General features: G+C 38.0%; 1 protein-coding gene across 4 annotated transcripts in view; it reads right to left on the bottom strand.

Annotated features, from left to right (window-relative positions):
* The window catches only part of slc12a5a (solute carrier family 12 member 5a), a 141,581-nt gene that overhangs the window by 43,351 nt on the left and 76,733 nt on the right, over positions 1 to 21,497 (bottom strand). For 2 of the 4 annotated variants that reach the window (XM_065279462.2, XM_065279464.2), the window contains exons 2-4: positions 17,141 to 17,170; positions 2,394 to 2,488; positions 1,689 to 1,820 (exon numbers count right to left, since the gene is read on the bottom strand). In XM_065279462.2, the coding sequence (XP_065135534.2) occupies positions 1,689 to 1,820; positions 2,394 to 2,488; positions 17,141 to 17,170 (257 nt within the window). The remainder of the gene's footprint in view (positions 1 to 1,688; positions 1,821 to 2,393; positions 2,489 to 17,140; positions 17,171 to 21,497) is intronic. The other 2 variants (XM_065279463.2, XM_065279465.2) reach the window with 1 other exon arrangement.

The raw sequence follows: 21,497 nt of genomic DNA, 5'->3' as shown, positions 1-21,497 counted from the left end.
GATGTGTGCTGAATTCAGATGATGCATTTGGTCATCAGAGGACTTCGACGTTGGGCTCGGGTACATTTGCCTCTGGAGATGAGCGGATTGAACCTCTCAAAATGGACACTGATTGGAGAGCGGTTGCAAGCTAATTAGGTTGAAGTCGCTGTGTGAGACGAGAGGAAGATTATCACTCTCTTCTCACTCGTGTTGAGAGGGCAAATCCAATTCCTTCTCTCATTTCCCTGTTTTACTTCGATTTCTCTTCCTCTCTCTTTAGTTTGAAGTTGGGTCGACTGAGGGCTGATGTAAGCCACTGTTTTAATTGTTACTAAAATGGGCATTTCGGACATTTTGTCCACTCAGAAGAAGCTGTAACACTTTCAATACTTTTAAACAAAGTTTAAGCCACATCGCACATGCTCAGTACCCAGCAAGCTATTTGGTACTTTAAAGACGTCTAATAGCCGTCCAAGCACAGCCCAGACGTCTAGGCTAAAACAAGGCAAAAATATCTTGCATTGGTCACAACCCAAAAATAAATGAAATATAATAAAAAATACAAACACATTGTAATCACCGCTGACATTGCGTACATTATTGAATATCAAGACATCTCATTTCAAGTTATTTTGGCAAAACATGTAACCGGTTACTCATAGCTGAACTATATTGTGTCTATAGTTAAAGGGATAGTTCGGCCAAAAATGATATTAAACCCATGATTTACTCACCCCCAAGCTGTCCGAGATGCATATGTCCATCATTCCAAAAAATCTGCATCTATCCTTCACAAAATAAATCTAAACGGCTCCAGGATGATAAACAAAGACCTTCTGAGGGTAATCCGCGCAGTGTTGTTGTAGAAATATCCAAATTTAAAACGTTATAAACTTAAATAACTAGCTTCCAGTAATGCCGCCATCTTAGTCACGTCCACATTCAAGATGAGAGCGTATGCAGTTTACGGAGGTTTCTCTGCTGTTGCTCTGTGACCCTGCATTCTGAATTTGTCATAGGTCACTTAGAAAAGTGCGTACACTACGCTAATACTCTCTCCTGAATACCGAGGAGTCTAAGATGGTACCAGAAGCGAGTTATTTTCGTTTATAAAGTTTATAAACAAAACCTTTCTACAACAAAACAGTGTGGATTACCCTCAGAAGACCTTTGTTTATCATCCTATTTTTGTGAAGGATGGATGCAAATTTTTTGGACTTGAAGTACGTGGACCCCATAACTTTACATTCGATTAACTGAAAGATTAAAAACATTTTCTAAATAACTAAAAATGTGTTCGTCTGAAAAATGATGGACATATGCATCTCGGACAGCTAGTCCTGCACTTTATTTTCTAATTCCTGTATGTTTTAAAACCAAAACCAAAATGTCACGCGCATGTGGATGGACAAGCATCTTTGAATTTGTTAAGCATTTAGGACCATTCACCTCTCAGAAAATGTACAAATAAAAATCATTTTAGATGTTTAATGACTATTTAGAGAATTTCAACTAAAATTAACTTTTATACTTTCTTTTGCCTGTAGTTCAAGATTGTACGGTGCGCATTTCGACTCAATTTGCCAGCACAGATCACATTTATAGGTTCAATCTGGCAACATTCAATTAATTCACAAAACCAAACAAGAGCTAGCTGTTAATGTATAATGTGTAAAGCAACAGCAGGTATATCCATGTTGTTGTACCTGAACGGGTTTCTTTCGTGAGCCCTCGTTGTTCTCGGCCTCCTCGTGTTCTTTGCTGCCCTGAGGCAGGTTGGAATAGTTGGCAAGACTGCTGAGAAGAGACGATACCATGGGAATTGTGTCCATCTCCTCCTGCAAAAACACGACAACACAAATACACGGTTAGTAAACATTTACAGTAGTCTTTGGTCACCAACATACCTTATTGTAGATATAGAAAGCACTCATACAGTATATTATTAAAAAATAGTTTTTGTCAGTCTGTTGGCCAAAACGTTTTAACTTTTGTTATTATTTGTGATAATCCAAAGTCAGTGGGAGAAATGAATGGGCTTTTTGGCATGGGAGCCAGTGTGATGCTAACTTCTGGGTTGGCCTACAAAAATATCTCATCCCTGCGGCACTATTGGTAGAGCATACGGATAAAAAACAAAAAAACAAGCTTCAATCCACGTTGTGTCGCATGCATACATGTGAGATACCAGTTCAGTAAAGCACATCACACTGCCCTGCTACAGATATATTTGTGTCATTTTTGTGGTTCTGTTACAGTGAACTCCTAATGTGCTGGAGATGTGCCGCTATCATCCACCTGCTGGGTTTAATGTCCTCTAGTTTCTCTGCCCTTCAAACACTAATTATACTTATTAATGACTGTCAGAGACTTTAATTCACTTCATTGCTATAGTTTGTGTGTGTGTGTACCTCAAACAGGGCCATGTTCTTGCCGTCATACTGCTGGCTCTTTTCACCATCAGTGCTGTTGATGAACGGGCTGCTCTCTTTGGGATTTGAATCACCTGTTGGTCAACATCAAGAAAAAAAACATAAATATTACGAAAGAAACTCAAAACTTTAGACAGTCGAAACAGCATCTATTGCATTTATCTTAGATCTTATGCATGTATCTAGAAAATCATAACATTGCAAACTTTAATATAAAAATTGATGCTTAAAGCATTAAAAAAAGAAAACGAATAGCACACCCGAAATGATCTACGAGTCACGTCAAATGTATTTATAGTGCTTTTCATGCCTTTCATGAGGTGCCCAGCTCACGTTGAGTTTCAGGACTATAAATCAATCACAGCCTGTTTGTGTCTTGTTAACACTTTCATTATAATTCATCTGTTCTCTTTGAGGCAACTGCGCTGTGATGTTTGGAGACACATGTAGATCTGTAAAGATGGCTTCTGGTGAACTCCTGGGATCTTGGATAAGAGGCCAAATATATTTATGACAAAGTTGGAGTATTTGGTGAAGATTAGGTGTCTCCCTCATACCACAAGAAGGATATTTTAAAGATATATTTTTATCTCTCTGTCTCCTGGAGAGCCAGATTTGTGCCATGTTACTCGTCTATTTGCCCTAGTAAGGTTGCCAAGAAAAGAAAATGAAGCCGCCAACATCTTGATAAAAAAAATCCCTAATCAACTATTTATATCTCAATTCTAAAATAAACTCAAACATTTCTCATCTGTTATCTTGTAGTCTTGTTGTGTGTCAACTTTTGTCCCACTTGTGTTTATTTATTTCCTCTAACTAAGAAATACAAAATTGATGACACATGAACTCTGAGCAATGAAAGTGTGATCAAACACTGAGGAAATATCTAGAATAAAGTTGGATTTTCATAAACCTCATCACTGTAAGCGTATTGCTCAGAAAAAATTAAACTTCTGATCACAGGTTAGTCATCCGGTTCCAATGTGATTTCCACAATGATTATTCTCAGTAAGAGATCTGACAATCTCTCTGATCTCATCCGCTCTGAGTGTCTGATGTTGAGGTCTGTCGGCTGTCATCGCCTGATTGACGTTTGGTTCTCTGAAGCGTTTCAACGCAGGCTGTTAGTCTGTCACGCCGGACTGAGCAGAATCAAACATCACATTCACTCCTGCTTACATTAAAACGACACTTTTAAAAATAATGGATCTGAACAGTGATGCTATAGAAAAACCTTTTTTGGTTTTCAAGTCAAAGATTCATAAAATAAATATTTCCTTTCTAACTTTTTACAGTATGTTGAGACATTTTCCACCAAAGAAACTGCTGTGAAACAGAAAGGTTGTGTGGATGTTAAAGGTGCTTTATGAAACCATACAGCCAAAGACCTTTTTAAAAGTGTAAACCAAGCTGAACATTATAAAAATTAATAATCAAATGCATTCTTTCCCAAAACAAATTTAAAACTACACAAAACAATTCTCTATTAAGCGTATAGAAGAGAGTGGGGCACAAAGTAACACTTTTTGAGACTTTGGCTCTATCATTCAAAAAATATTTAAGTGAATCATTTTGGGGTATACCCACTTCTTTATTAAATGGCATTGGGTATAACCACTTCTTTATTAGATGGCATGGGGTATACACATTTCTTTATTAGATGGCATGGGGTATACCCACTTCTTTCTTAGATGGCATGGGGTATACCCACTACTTTATTAGATGGCATGGGGTATACACACTTCTTTATTAGATGGCATGGGGTATACCCACTTTTTTATGAGATGGCATGGGGTATACCCACTTCTTTATTAAATGGCATTGGGTATAGCCACTTCTTTATTAGATGGCATGGGGTATACCCACTTCTTTCTTAGACGGCATGGGCTATACCCACTACTTTATTAGATGGCATGGGGTATACACACTTCTTTATTAGATGGCATGGGGTATACCCACTTCTTTCTTAGACGGCATGGGCTATACCCACTACTTTTTAGATGGCATGGGTTATACCCACTTCTTTATTAAATGGCATTGGGTATAGCCACTTCTTTATTAGATGGCATGGGGTATACACATTTCTTTATTAGATGGCATGGGGTATACCCACTTCTTTCTTAGATGGCATGGGGTATACCCACTACTTTATTAGATGGCATGGGGTATACACACTTCTTTATTAGATGGCATGGGGTATACCCACTTTTTTATGAGATGGCATGGGGTATACCCACTTCTTTATTAAATGGCATTGGGTATAGCCACTTCTTTATTAGATGGCATGGGGTATACCAACTTCTTTCTTAGACGGCATGGGCTATACCCACTACTTTATTAGATGGCATGGGGTATACCCACTTCTTTATTAGATGGCATGGGGTATACCCACTTTTTATGAGATGGCATGGGGTATACCCACTTCTTTATTAAATGGCATTGGGTATAGCCACTTCTTTATGAGATGGCATGGGGTATACCCACTTTTTTATGAGATGGCATGGGGTATACCCACTTCTTTATTAAATGGCATTGGGTATAGCCACTTCTTTATTAGATGGCATGGGGTATACCCACTTCTTTATTAAATGGCATGGGGTATACCCACTTCTTTATTAGATGGCATGGGGTATACCCACTTCTTTCTTAGATGGCATGGGGTATACCCACTACTTTATTAGATGGCATGGGGTATACACACTTCTTTATTAGATGGCATGGGGTATACCCACTTTTTTATGAGATGGCATGGGGTATACCCACTTCTTTATTAAATGGCATTGGGTATACCCACTTCTTTCTTAGATGGCATGGGGTATACACATTTCTTTATTAGATGGCATGGGGTATACACACTTCTTTCTTAGATGGCATGGGGTATACACACTTCTTTATTAGATGGCATGGGGTATACCCACTACTTTATTAGTTGGCATGTGGTAAACCCACTTCTTTATTAGATGTCATGGGGTATACCCACTTTTTTATGAGATGGCATGGGGTATACCCACTTCTTTATTAAATGGCATTGGGTATAGCCACTTCTTTATTAGATGGCATGGGGTATACCCACTTCTTTATTAGATGGCATGGGGTATACCCACTTCTTTCTTAGATGGCATGGGGTATACCCACTACTTTATTAGATGGCATGGGGTATACCCACTTGTTTATTAAATGGCATGGGGTATACCCACTTCTTTATTAGATGGTATGGGGTATAGCCACTTTTTATGAGATGGTATGGGTTATACCCACTTCTTTATCAGATGGCATGGGGTATACCCACTTCTTTATTAGGTGGCATGGGGTATACCCACTTCTTTATTAGATGCCATGGGGTATACCCACTTCTACTTGTTACTTATGCTCCACTTCTCCTTTTACATTTTACATATAACATTTAAATTTAATGTAAATTAAAAATGTACAAATGTAAATAAATGTTCATACTATATTTAAATTCTGTAATGCTCCTAATAGAAGTCTATTTTTGATTTAAACTTGTTTTGAACCCAAAACATTAAAATCTTATAGGTTTGCAGTCTAGAAATGTAACCAGTACATATACCATATAATAAAAAACCACTACAGACAACATGGCTAGACTTGCCTTGACTTGATATCATTATCATTTGTAGTACACAACATGAGCCACAAGTCAATGGTACTCAATTCTGAAAGGTTCAATTCTCGAACAAGTGATTGAATTTTATTATTTTTGTAAAATCTTATGAGTACAATTTCAGATTCCCGCACCGAGCATTCCACCGCTTAACAGTCAACAAGTATGCTATCACCAAACTGAAATGAATATGAGTTTGAGCCATCAAACGCTGTGTTCCAGCTTCACAGCTGTTGAACACTTCACATAGCACAACGTGTACCCTAATCAGTCGACATCTTCAAAGTCATTACAGAAAAGTGTTGCCATTACTGTAGCAGAGGTGATATCATCCATGGAGAACTTTCCAGAACGAAGAGGCAGAAGGTATTTGATACGCATGTCACGCCTGGTCACGGATCTGAATCCACTTATGGATAAATCAGTTGGTGTTAATAAATTCTTAGATGAGTCTTAAATGAACACGAACAGACTGAAGAGCTGAACAGAGTTTTCTGGTTTCACTGTGAATTAGGTTCACAACACCCCCCCCCACACAAAATTGTGCTAAAAAGTACTAAAATCTTGTAATAGGGGAACTATTTTTAGCGCTAGCACCATATTGTGCACATGTACCGCAAAATGTTTTACACCGCTTATGTTTAGCACTAAAAATGTTTCCCCCATGATTACGAACCAGTGACCCACTTTTAGTGCTATTTAGCACAATTTTTTTAATGAGTATTATTACCAGTGTTCCAATGGGGGTGGGGGGTCTGGGGTTGTCCCGGATCTTCTATAAGCATTAAGGGACCCCCTATATAAATTATGGAGGTCCCCTGGTTTTTATTAAAATAAAAGACTACTTGAATTTAAAATTCTGATGCTGCGCTGCGCTGCCACAAAGCGATACTGTCCATTATTTGTCCCAATTTCACAATAAACAAATCCAAAAGATTTCCGTCTGAAATAAATGTATACTCTGAAGTGCGCCTCACGCTGTTTTCTGGAGGAATTGACAGATTGTTAGATTTGGAATTGGGTTAGGGACTTTTAAAGAATTCTTCTAACACACTCATTTTACACTAAATATTTAATATTTTTTATTAATACATTTAGCACAAAGTTTAATTAAATATATTTCTTAATTTGACAATATATTAACCTTCAAATATTAACATATATTTCAAAATTATTTCAGGGCAAAAAAATATTTAATAATAATAATAATTTTGCAACCCTTATGGCAAAAAAAAACAAAAAACATTTTTTCCTGGTCAAAATATAAAAGTTTATAAAGTATATTTTACTGTTGAATATATAATTTTAACTAGGGCTGTCAAAAGATTAATCACGATTTATCACATACAATATATATATATTTTGATATAATTGATGATATACAAAAAAATAGATGATTTTTTTTCTTAAAGGGACACTTCACCCATTTGCATTAAGCTTTGTATAGTTAGAACCCCAGTCATGTTTTTGAATGGTCATGCATCATTTCCTCAGTTGCCGCTGAGAGAGGAGAAATACAGATTTCAGTGTTGCACTTCCTTCTTTCAATGATGTAAAAATCATCATTTTGCATCATTGAAAGAAGGAAGTGCAATATCTTGGTAGAGGGATTGAGACTACAAACACCCCTTTTCTCGGTCAAATAGGCACCAAATTCTAAATTTATGTTACATTTCGACTACTAATATGATCCACTTTTAATATAGATCAATGTTTCCAAAGGTGAAATGCTCCTTTAAATGCGGCACTATATTATTATTTATATACATAATAATTACACACAAATATATTATGCAAACATAAACTTTTGCAATTAATCTTTTGACTGCCCTAATTTTAACCCTTTCAAACCTTTTTTGTTTACAGGTTTGTAACATAAAGTTTATCTTACAGTGCGATGTGAATATAAATGTTTTATAATATATAAATATTATAAAAGGTAAAGTTAGTCTACCTTTATTATGTTAATCAGAGTTTTTGTCCCAATCAGCCGTGTCAAAGACGGTGCGTCAAGCACCAATGGATGGGCGGACAACAACGCCTAAACTCAAAGAATGACAGTTCTGCACATTCTGAATGTTAATCATCAAACATGGACGAGGAGAGACTAGTTAGACGTTTAAAATCAGAACAAATCCCTCACAAGGAAAGCCATAAGAAGCAGAAGGATGTGTCTCTAGATATGTGCGCAAGAGGCACAGAAACAGAGAAAAATGAAATAAATAGGCGCACAAGTAACAAAAGCCTTGAAAAATGATATACGACCCAGCCAAATCACAGAGATGACAGTGACTAATATTATCACAGGACCTCGGTGTTCGGCGAAAAATATGGTAGGTCATTTGCAGGGGAATTTTTACTTTCCAAATTACAGACATGGCAGATTCAGATCACAGACAACCTCTGCAGTTATTACAAATCACTAAAAGGTCACCAGAGGCGAATACTAATCCTGTGCAAATAGGGCTTTAGATAATTAAAAATACAATAGAAAGTGATAGAAATTCAGCTTGTGTTGAACAATGGGGGTAAAAAATCCCTTGTAATGAGTATATTTTTAGTAACACATTTTCTAATTATTGTTTCTAATATTTCTTAATAAAATATTGTCTAATCTATTATCTAATCTATGCCCAATTAATTATATATTATAATATATATACCACATAAAACATGAGTTGATTCTTATGATGCATGAATTGATGGTAACAACTTATTAGTTAAGAAATTATTTTAATAAATAAAATTCCCATATAATGATTGCAGACATAACTTAAAGTAATATTTGTGCCTCAGGGAAAAAATAGCTCTTAAATAAAAGCTTAATTTCTGCTTCTGCTCAGTGCCGGCGCCAGCCGAGCGCTGATGAGGGGGCGTCTAAAATACCAGAGGGGGCGATCACATGAATGCATATAATTCCCCCAGCTAGAAAATACATAGGTTTGGTACATTAAGTTTTAAAGTGTTATAAACAAACATCTCTGTAATACAACCACAAAAACTACAGCTATAGTGAGCAACGTACAGAGCTCTGAACAATACAACAACAACAAAAAAACGCATACCTAACGTCACATATTAGCACAACACACTACTCATTAGAAGTGCAGACCCAGAGGTAGAAATACATTTTACGTAATGGTGGGGGGCAGTGTTGGCAAATAGAGTTGATGGTTTTCAGCCCAAAAACGGTCCAAACGCAACATTTTATCAACATTTTGGTTCAATTTGATCATATAACGTAGTTATTTTAACTGCCACAAGTAATGCACCAAGCTAGCGATTAAGCAGCTAGAGAACCACAATAGCAAAATGGCAATAACTCGTTTACATATACAGCTATGCTGTAGGATAGGCTAATTCAAATTCGTTAATTATAAATTTAACAATGTCTGTTTTTTTATCTATTTACTCCTGATAAACAGGTGTGTGAGAGAGAGAGATCGTACAAGCTTACCTTTAACGTTAAATGCAGAACAATAATAGGCTGTTGGTTGTACGTTGACTTGCAAGGATGCTGAAGAACATGAACATCTGAACTTTTCAAAACTATGTACAGTCTGGCTGAAGTTCATGGTGCCCGAATTGACTTAATGACAGCCGAATATTTGGATCTTTGCACCTGAAATGCTCCGATAATTCATCCACGCCACGGCATTAATTGATGTGTGACAATCTGGAGTCCGGTTTGTAGAACTTCCAATGCTATTTTCCATATATCCATTGCTACAGGGCAGGCCCAGGTCACTCTCACACTCCTGTCTGTAAATTTTTATATAATTTCCCACTTCGACATCTTGATTTCCCTCTGAGACTCAGAACGCGGGCTCATTGTCGGCGTGCCTCAAGCCGTCAACACAAACTTGTTCAACTTCAGGCGCGGCTGCAAGAACCAACAACCACATGACGTCAAAGTACCGCGAGAACGATTCGAGAAATCATACTAAGTGTCGTTTCGTCTCGCTCTCGCGGCATTTTGACGTCTTCGCCAGATGAATTCGAACAAGCCTATAGGCTATACATGAGTGGGCGTGTGTCACGGTAGAATACATGCACACTTGTTTTTTTGTTTTGTTAAATAATTAGACTTTAAAATTCCCTTTAGGAAGACAATACACAAGGCAAACGTGATTTTTAAATAGCGCATTTTATCATTAAAATCCCATTAAACATTAATGGTGATCTGAGGGGGCGGGATAGTGCCAGTGAGGGGGCGACGCCCCCTCACGCCCCCTCGTGGCGCCGGCCCTGCTTCTGCTCATTATGACAAATGAGGGTCATTGGTAATTTCCTAATGGCATTTATTCACCTGTGTGTGTGTGTATTACTGAACGAATGCCATAATCTTTCATTTTTCTTTTCACAAACTCAACTCGGCCACACAGCTGTGCTGTCTGGAAACCAAAGATTAAATCCAGCAAATAAATGATATCCAATTTATCTGCATTGGTCACATTCACCGCTGTTTCTCTACAGCATTATGTGAAGAAATGAAGCATCAGCGTACAGAGCTAACACCAGTCGACAGCCAGACTTAATAAACATCCATTGACATGATGTTGTTGTTTATAACAATAAAATATTACTTTACATGATGACACATTGACAGACAGAGGTGTTTGTTATAGGATTGTTTCACTGTCTAGATTAACTATAGACCCGGTATATAAGTAACACATCCTTCATTAGTTATGACCTCCAGGATTCTTCTCAATAGATGAAACCGTTCACATTACAGGAGATCTGCAAAGAGACAACACACACACGGAGCACAGCGGTCTCACCATCTGTTGCCCTTGACGACTGATCACAGACCAGTTTGATCTCATCCCCCTTTTTATTTGGAAAATCGCCGTGGAGAAGCCCTGGTCCAGAAGGAGCATTAATGGGCAAATCTGTCCAAAGATCTCTGTAATGTTGTGAGTAACAGCGCCTGTGGACATTAATATGGTGGAAGACTCTGCGTGCATTTGATGGGATGTTGACCCATGATGACAGATCAATGTTTCTTCATCGCAGGGATTTAGTAAAACTAGAAATGTGGTTTGTGTCCGTCATGCTATAAACATGTCTGTCTGACTGTGTCGCAGGCTAACAGAGATGACAAATGGGTTTCTGCAACTTATTTAAAGTACAAAGCCTTTATTGTTGGAGAATAGCTTTATTTAAAGTGCAGGTACAGCTTCCCCTCATCCATGAAAACTTTTTTTATTGTGATAATTTACAATATCATCTTACACTTTGTCTTATGTTATAACTTTATGGCACCCTACGAAATGATTTGTTGTTTGTCTGTACTGATGCATTTCCTATTAACACTGCAGGATGTGACCAATGACCTTTAAATTTAATATTTGCTTGGTTGCAGATGCTTCTTGGGTTGGGAAACATCAATTTTGGCCTCCTCTATACTTGAACACTTTATCAGAGTAAAAATAACACGAGTGATATCTGTAGGAAAGGGCACAATGTTGCCTCATCAGGTTTGACCGAAGTGAGCTGTCAAATAATTTTGTCGGGTCTGGACAGATGCACTGCAGGTGTTTGCTTTGAAATATTAATGACACACACAGACACGCGCACACACAGACGAACACACACACAGCCTTTTCTGAGGACTGACCTCTATACCTGTTATGTGTCATAGCTATAGGATCAATTTCTGTCTTCCTAAGTTTGTCTCTCTTCAACAGTCGCTGTATTTTCTGGTAATTGCTGACAGCACTGACAATCTCATTTCAAAGAGAGGAAGAACAAAGCAGACAGGTAAATAAATAGACCTGAAGTTGTCTAGATCTCAGATACGTTTTGACTGACGTGAGAGATGAATGATGGTGTAACCTTTATTGCAACATAACCTGCACATAATCAGGCATTTAGATTAAGGTTACGTTTATGTATTTTGCTGACACTTTTATCCAAAGAGACTTATGCTGCGTTAAGACCAGCCGCGGTAGAGGCGTCAAGCGCGAGTGATTTCAATGTTAAGTCAATGTGAAGACGCGTTGACGCGCATCTGGCGGCGTGAATGAGGCGTTTAGCGGGGCGCGACAGACGCGAGTCCGCCTCATTCGCACATCTAGTTAGTGCAAATGGCACAAATTGAGCTTTGCCGCGGCAAACGCACAAGTTAAAAAATTTGAACTTTGGCGGAAAAACGCGCTGCGTTAACCAATCAGGAGCTTGCTCTAGTAGTGACTTGATTACAGGAAGCGAGCAGAGTCGCAGAAGCCCCTCCCATGAGGCGAATTTCCGCGTGAATGTCTCGATGGCTTTCACGTGTGAAAGTTGAAAATTTGAACTTTGGTGGAAAAACGTGCTGCGTTAACCAATCAGGAGCTTGCTCTAGTAGTGACAAGATTACACAAAGCGAGCAGAGTTGCAGAAGCCCCTCTCATGACGCGAATTTCCGTGTGAATGTCTCGATGACTAGAATTTCACGCACGGCTTTCACGCATAAATGAAGTGAGTCAACTCAAAATGTTCAAGCGGCAAACTTGATGCGGTACACGCGAATTTGACGCCTCAAAGCAGCTGGTGTGAACCCATGTTATGCTACGTTCACACCTGCCACAGTAGTGGCGTCAAGCGCGAGTGATTTCAATGTTAAATCAATGTGAAGACGCGTTGACGCGCGACTCAAGGTCTCGTGGGACAAATGAGGCGTTTAGCATGTCGCGGTAGACGCAATTCCACCTAAATTGCACGTGTAGTTCGTGCGAATGGCGCGAATTGAGCGTTGCCGCGGCAAATGCACAAGTTAAAAAATTTGAACTTTGGCGGAAAAACGCGCTGCGTTAACCAATCAGGAGCTTGCTCTAGTAGTGACTTGATTACAGGAAGCGAGCAGAGTCGCAGAAGCCCCTCCCATGAGGCGAATTTCCGCGTGAATGTCTCGATGGCTTTCACGTGTGAAAGTTGAAAATTTGAACTTTGGTGGAAAAACGTGCCGCGTTAACCAATCAGGAGCTTGCTCTAGTAGTGACAAGATTACACAAAGTGAGCAGAGTCGCAGAAGCCCCTCTCATGACGCGAATTTCCGTGTGAATGTCTCGATGACTAGAATTTCACGCACGGCTTTCACGCATAAATGAAGTGAGTCAACTCAAAATGTTCAAGCGGCAAACTTGATGCGGTACACGCGAATTTGACGCCTCAAAGCAGCTGGTGTGAACCCATGTCATGCTACGTTCACACCTGCCACAGTAGTGGCGTCAAGCGCGAGTGATTTCAATGTTAAATCAATGTGAAGACGCGTTGACGCGCGACTCAAGGTCTCGTGGGACAAATGAGGCGTTTAGCGTGTCGCGGTAGACGCAATTCCACCTAAATTGCACGTGTAGTTCGTGCGAATGGCGCGAATTGAGCGTTGCCGCGGCAAACGCACAAGTTAAAAAATTTGAACTTTGGCGGAAAAACGCACCACATTAACCAATCAGGAGCTTGCTCTAGTAGTGACGTGATTACAGGAAGCGAGCGGAGTCACAGAAGCCCCTCCCATGACGAAAATTTCTGCGTGAATGTCTCAATGACTAGAATTTCACGCGCGGCTTTCACGCGTAAATGAAGCGAGTAAACTCAAAATGTTCACGTAGACGTGAATTTGAACCCACGATTACACTGCATTTTTATCAGTTTGTGTTGGGACTGAACCCACAACCTTTTATGTTAGAACCCTGATAATTTACTTAACCCCCATGTCATCCAATATGTTTAATATGTCTTTCTGTGTTCAGTCAAGAAGTAAGTACTTTTTTAAGGAAAACATTCAGGATTTTTCTCCGGACTTTAGTGGACCTCAACAGTTTTAATGCAGCTTCAAAGGGCTCTAAATCTTCTATAAAGGGTCTTATCAAGCGAAACCAATTTCATTTTCACTAAGAAAAAACGTACATCATGCGTGACCTTTCGACGTGATTACGTAATATGTAAGGTCACGCTTGTGCATCACACGGCTAGTGCAAGACGAGAAGATGTGGTTAAAAAGTGTTTTTTTGTCGAAAATTGTGATAATTTTACTGGATAAAACCCTTATGCCTTGGTTGGGATTAGTAAATTATCAGAGATGTTTATAAAGAGTGGAGTAATCCTTTAAGCGCATATTTTACTATCCAAAGTCATTTATTAAGCAAGTAAAATGCAACATTTCATATCAAATCATAGTAAAACCATAGTTCAGTTTACACATTTGAGATTTGTTATCCATTCTGTTGCAATGCATTATTTCTTTTAATTTATTTAATTTATTCTTTAACATATTTTACAAACCCGACTGCAGGCTGAATAATCTTTAATATATCCTGCACAGTTTCTCATGAAGTGGAAAATGTTTTTGTGCATCTATGTATTTTTATAGCATGCAGATGGCTGCAGGTTGGGACCTGCTGAACGACAGCTCCATTAAGCTTTTAAAAGCACCAATTTTCAGTGTGTGTGTGAGCGTAGGTGTGAGGGTAAACTGCACATTTTGTAATAAGGCCGGCACTTCAAAAGGACTATTTGAACCCTGTGGAACGGCCTCGCTTTGCTTCCTTTGTAGTCTAACAATATCACCTTTTTTTCCGAAAAGTCTGGCAGACCGCTCGAGCACACCCGGCTCACAACGATTTACGATCAAACAGAGGGAAGATGAAGCCAATGATGGTTAAAGTTGCATATTGATACACGCTGAATATATTTAGATTCTCTGGATATTCAATATTTAGACTAAATATTTTGTTAAGAAAAATCTCTAGGTGGTTGTGTGGCAAGGTTTTGGAGAGGTTTTAAATAACCAGGTCTGCTGGTGATACTGGGAGGGCAGCTGGAAGTACAACTAAACCAGTTAAGTCAATCAAGTTAAGGGAGAAACATCTTTTAATCCCCTTATTAAAAAAAACTCAAATGTAAAAAAACAATGCATGTAATGATAATACCATGATCCTTCAGAATATACCATGGTAATGAATTTGAGACATATAGACAAGATCTAAAATATCATGGTATTGGTTATTACATTGATGTCAGTGTTATGTCATGCTCAGATCATATTTCACCTAAAAAAAAAACATTTTTTTAATAATGTCAAAATATATTTCTAGGACCATTAAGTAAAGTCGCAAAAGCTGTCATGAAAATGTCACAATGCAAAATCCTAATGGAAAATATGAAATATTGCCTTTTTGACTTGAATATAAATTGTTTATGTAAGACTCGGCCATAAATATTAAAACTAATATGTTACTATTTCCACATAAGCAGCAGCTGTAATGTCTAAAACAACACATATACAGAGACTTAAATGTTATAAGCAGAAGTGTGCATTTTTACAAACACAGAGCGTGCATTTACATGCACAAAATAATCAATCAAAAATTAGCTTAATCATGCATTTACATGCAAATCAAATAATTTCCAAAGGATTTGGAAATTTGTTCGGTAGTAACATCCCCATCCATCATCCATGTAGTCATTTAAAAAGCCAACTGGAAATCTGCCAAAAGCAACACTGTAATATGTACACTTTCAAAAAAAAGTACCTTTTCTGTCTCTGGGGTGGTCTCCTTTCTACCTTTACAGGAATACAAACATAATACCATGTTGTACCTTTTTGGGTACATTACTGTACCTTAAAGGGAACATATCATGAAAATCTGCTATAATTGGGTCCCAAGTGCTTGAAAATTTGAAAAGGATCAACCCAGTAACTTAGTTTTGGTAAACCATTCTCTGCAAGCATGTGAAAAAATAGGTCATTGAAATTTGTCTCCCCTTGTGATGTCAGAAGGGGATAATATAACCCCTTAATCTGCTCTATCCAACCACGACACTGCCATTTAGTGCAGAGATCAGCTCATTTGAATTTTAAAGGACACATTTTTCCTCACACCTACAAAGTGCCAATTTTAACATGTTATAATAAATTATCTATATGATATTTTAAGCTAAAACTTCACATAAGTACTCTGGGACACCAAAGATTTATTTGACATCTTAAAAAAGTATTGTAAAATGTCCCCTTTAAGGATATATTGTGTAAGTGTTTTGCACAATTAGTCTGGTACAAAATTGCTTCTAAAAGGTTCACAGAAATATATAGGAGCCTACCCAAAAGGTACAACATTTTAATGTGTTGTATACCCATAAGGTACAAAAAGAACCTACCACCGCAGTGAAAGAAAAGGTACAATTTTGTACTTTTTTCTGACAGTGTAACATGAGCTTTTAATTTCTAACCGCACAAGTCGAGAGCAGACTTTTATGCATTACTTTATGCTTCTGATTGGGACATTTATATTTTACACGCAGGGACATGCACGCATGAACAAAACTGCGAATAAGCCAGTTAAGGCATTTATGCATGGAGTGATCTTGCTTTAGCCGTTTACGACTTTTTACTGTTTTACGTGTTTCCATGACCTCACACGAGATTCGTTTATTAAGCGTAATCATAATAAGACTCCGTGTCTGAAATAAAAATTCCAATATTCAGCTCGAGAGTGACTAAACATTTGAGTGATGAAACTTTAAAACGGTTTCTAATGAGATCCAACATCCCACACTCGCTGCGCTCCAACTCTACTGGAGAATCTCTGACTAATTCATCAGGATTAAACTAATAGGATTTGTTCGAGATAACATCTAACAATTAAGATAATATCGGAAAGGTGAACCTGCTGTGCGTAACCCAGATATGAAACTCCTCAGCTCATCCTCTGTCTGGTGAGATAACGTAAGATTACACAAATATCAAGAGCTCAAATGCAATTCGAGGTTTAGTTAATTAGTTAAAATGCAGGAGTTAGAAACTTTTCTATAAGCTTCCCACTGAAGATATCATCAACACAAAGACACCAAAACAGATCACCCACAAATTTACATTTAGTCACAATTTAGTGTACTCATTTCACACTTTTCAGGGTTATAATCACATTTAGAGGGACATTCACAAACACAGACAGACACACACAAACACAAACACAAACAAAACTATGCAAACGTACAAGGAACTTTTCTAACAAGAAAAGTTCAAGACAATGACATACAGTACAACGACACAGGGTTTTGCGTGTTCACACGTGTGGCGTGTCACGCACACGGCAGTAGTCTGCCTGTCTCTCACCTTTTTTGGGTTGACAGGTGGTGTTGACCACTGGAGAGAAACGCACACAACACACACAACTTTAGAACGTAATCACACAAACATTCATCAAAACAAAGACAAAGTCTCAATGATGAGAAAATAATGTGTTCAACAAATGAAATATGCAACACAATCTCATGACAATTTATAACAATGTTATGAGGTGCCCAATTCATTTCAGTTACGTGCGATCTCATTTGTATGTTTAAGTATGAACTTCTTTCACCCCGTGGACATCGGTCAAAGTCCCTTTAGGGAAGCTGACTACTAAGCAGCCATGTTTGCATGTTTGAGAAAAGACAGATAACCGCATGCTAATATCATAATTAAACAACGTATTTCTGATCAACAATTAAACTGTACCATAACTTTAGTTTTTTTGTTGTGTGACACTTTGTAGTTTTTCAACCTTCATAATATATTTTCAAGACCCTTGTGATGGTACATCGACTTAAAATAGATTGAATGACATGTCTACCATAGCCTGACAGGGTCTGTATCGCTTTTACTCGTACTTTTAAACTTGGGGTTTCGGGTAGTAACCCGAGCACAAAAGAACTACAAAAATCTGCTTTATGGCATACGTCACTTCCTCCACTTCCTCAAATTCGGACGTGAGAGCGCAAATATTTATGTTCCAGATGTTTTTGTCATGGCCAAAGCAGCAACTAAGAAAAAAACCCCAAGGTTTTGTCGAAGGAGACCAGAAGAGAAAACATGATAGTGACAGAATAAAAGGAAGGACGAGGATCAATATTGGGCCAGTGTTCGCCCTCGCTGACATGAACTAAAGGAGGAGGAGGGGTTTCTGACCGATGCTGACTTGGCCGTCATGCTTTTGGACTAGTAAGTAATGTTATGTTGCTTGCATGTAGAAGTCCTGTCTGGCGTCCAAACAATACTATTTTTTTTTATGTGAATTTTTCCTTTGCGACAGTGCTGCGGCACCTGTGGCTTCTAGGGGCGCTAGACGTGCCAAATACATGTCTAGCACCCCCTAGTGGCCAAAAAGTTCTGCGGTGTGCCATTAAGTTCAAACTGCACAAAATTATTTTTTTTTGAGGTCGTTTAAGCAACTGCATGTGCACACAGGTTGTCAAGTGCCGCACATGAGCTCCTCCCCCCGAGAATCATCAGAACCATATGATTGGTTCTGGAAGGCAGAGCTTTCGTCACCAGAGTGGCCATATTGAGTGTTGCATTAGGTGTGTTCCACTGCGGCGCTGCACAGACCGATTGGCGGCTGGCTTGAAGCAGTGCATATATTATATCTCCCAAGGGTTTTTCCCTCCTAGGATTTTTTTTATTTCCTCGGCTAAAAAGCCCGGGTTTTTTTTTCTCCTAGGGTTTTTTTTACCCCGGGGAGGCAGCCTTCTTGGGCTTAACTTAGCTTCCTCTTCTAGACGTTACATTAGTAATACGCTTGCTTATAATGTTGAGTCATAGCAGCAGCAAATTTTACTGCTTATGCTATCGTGTATTTTGTTGTGCTATCTATCGTTTTTCTGTGCTTTTCACTGCTTCTATTAATGTAAAGCTGCTTTGAAACGATTAACTATTGTGAAAAGCGCTATATAAATAAAATTGAATTGAATTGAAGTGCATGCCAGTTAGAAATTTTGTTCGACTTGGGCTGGCGCTGCATGCATGTGACTGTGACGTATGGTATCAAAGTACCACAAGAGTGTTTCGAGAGCCGGCGCAACCTCTCCAGAGCGTTAACGAAAGCTCTTTGTGATTGGTCGCCTCACTGATGACAACGATCACATCCGTTTTATGTTTATTCCAAACTTCAGTTTCACCAATAAATATTACAAATTTACCGAGCCCCTAAGGTGACATTGGAGTAAAAAAAATCTATAGTTTAGTTTCATGTGCTCACGTGAAACTTTCATGTGCAGAATTTATTTGTAAAGTTTAGTTTTGCGTGCTCGCGTGAAACTATCGCGTGCTCACATGAAACTATCGCGCACGCACGTGAAACTTTCGCTTAGTGCTATAAGTTTCAGGTGAGCACGTGATAGTTTCACATGCTTGCACGATAGCTTCACATGAGCACACGAAACTAAACTTAAAAAAAAAAATCTGCACATGAAAGTTTCACGTGAGCACATGAAACTAAACTTAAATTTAATTTTTGCTCCATGTCCCCTTATTTTTTTATAACAGGTAAAACTCTTTAATATACCTGAATATGTTATATTGTGCCATGTAAAAAAAGAAGCAAAAGACAAAACTGGTATTTTACGGTTTCCTGTTATTTGCAAGCATACGGTATAAACATCAACTAAAATATTTAATATAAAGTGATGCAACTTTTATTAAAAGATTTATGTTTTTACAAATTCACTATCTAATTCACTTAAAAGGAAACACGGCACACACATCACTACTGCAAGCAGCAGGTGTCCAACTTCAATCACCTGCCAGCCACAAACCATGAACTCGAACACACCTACTGTCTACTATTCATAGTAATATGAGTGCTCAATCATGCTATATCCAATATTTTTGGTTGAGCTTCATTTTTGTTTTTATTTATTGTATATTTTCTGTAAAATTCATGAATTAGCCAACTCATAAATTGTTAATATATTTCTGTAAGTTCAGGCTGAAGTATATGGGAATATATTGGAAGTTTCTCATCCGAGGAGCTGAAATTCCTTTTTTAATTCCTTATAAAAAAGTCAACAATGCAAAACAAAATACTCTGAATGTTAACAGTTCAGTGAATAAGTTTTAGTTTCCCCCTACAGTATTACTATCAGCATATTTAGTCCCATTAAAACTCTCTGCATATGTGAGCTATAAATCAAAGTGTTTCATCATTAAGAGGGTTAAAGAATGAGTTGTATTATTTATTAAACCTGTGCAATGTGCTATTCAATTCCTCACAAAATGGGAATTTTTATCCAGCATTCCCATCTTCTGAGGGTCGAAAAACTGTGTCAGTAATTTACACCGGCTTTAGTTCAGTGTTGCATGGTGTTGCATGACCTTTCGCTGGAGTTTCTGTATAAAAGAAACAAATGACAGACCAAAGGGATAAACTCCTCACAAAAACAAGATGTTATTTCTTCTGTGCATGCCTACTTTGCACGACTTTCATCCAGCATCTCACTATGTTCAATCAGTCGTCTCAGGAGAAGGAATGGATATATTCATATTCATAACACACTTCACTATATCACACAATTTATGGCGCACGTTCAGCGTGCCTGTTTTTTTCTCATGCAAGTCAGTGATCTCTATAGATAACATCAGGGCCGTGCACAGACCTTTTGAGGGGCATGTGCTGAAACTGAAAAAGGGCACCCCCCCCAAATAAATATCACTTAATAATCATCTTAATAGCTTTATATTTATTCGCTATTAATGATTGAAAAAAATCACTATTAATGAATGAAAAATGACATTTTATGATAGCTTGGCATTATACAGTGCAAACGATATATGCCCTTTTAAGTTGGCTTTAACAATTTACATCCTGGGTGTTTGTCTGTATTAGGCCTATTTGTAGTCATGTGTTTGTGAAGTGCTCTTGTGAACTTGCTCTTATTTAATTGTAGAATATATAAATTTTAATTTTTTCCTCTGCTTACATAAAGTTACATTAAAATATGTTTGAAGAAAAAAAAGGTATTCTGTTTGTTTTATAAGCTCATTTTTATTATTTGGTTAACATGTTTGTGTGATTGATATGTGATTGAGAAGAGGGGAAATAGGAGATTAAAGATCAAAATAGGAGATTATACTATACTATAGCCATACCATTAGCATATTCATTTCAACATGTATCTCTGCCTACCTGGCAAAAACTGTGCTGAGGACCAGGAACCTTGGTCTTTTGAAGGTGCAAATAACTGCATTACTAAAAAATATACTAAATACTAAGTAGACTTAACTCTATGCAGTTGATTTCAGAATAAAAAGTTATGAACCAAATAATCATACAACAATCATACAACTCCCTTGACTAATTCAATGCATAAGATACATGCATATACAATAAATTATATCCAGATTGCATACTATAATGAGTGACAGGCAATATAATGTACATACTTGTATCCTTTACACGTTTTTCGTTTTCCCAACTGGGCATCTGATGTCTAAGACCTTTCTAATCTGATATGTTTTTGGTGTTAATGTAGGCTAGACATTTTAACGATTTTAACGATTGAGACGCGTCATGCAAAAAAAGCGGTAAAAACCCGACCGTGCATTCCGTATTGTTGTCACGGGTGCCCTTCACATGGGTGAACACTTGTTTAAAAACTGCTCGCGCTTTGTCAAAAACTCAATTTGGTCGCAGTTTGGAGCTCTTAGTGCCCCC

This window comes from Paramisgurnus dabryanus, chromosome 7 (assembly GCF_030506205.2).
Source record: "Paramisgurnus dabryanus chromosome 7, PD_genome_1.1, whole genome shotgun sequence".
Lineage (NCBI taxonomy): Eukaryota > Metazoa > Chordata > Actinopteri > Cypriniformes > Cobitidae > Paramisgurnus > Paramisgurnus dabryanus.
The sequence above is the reverse complement of the archived record's forward strand: the minus strand, read 5'-3'. Positions and strand labels throughout refer to the sequence as shown.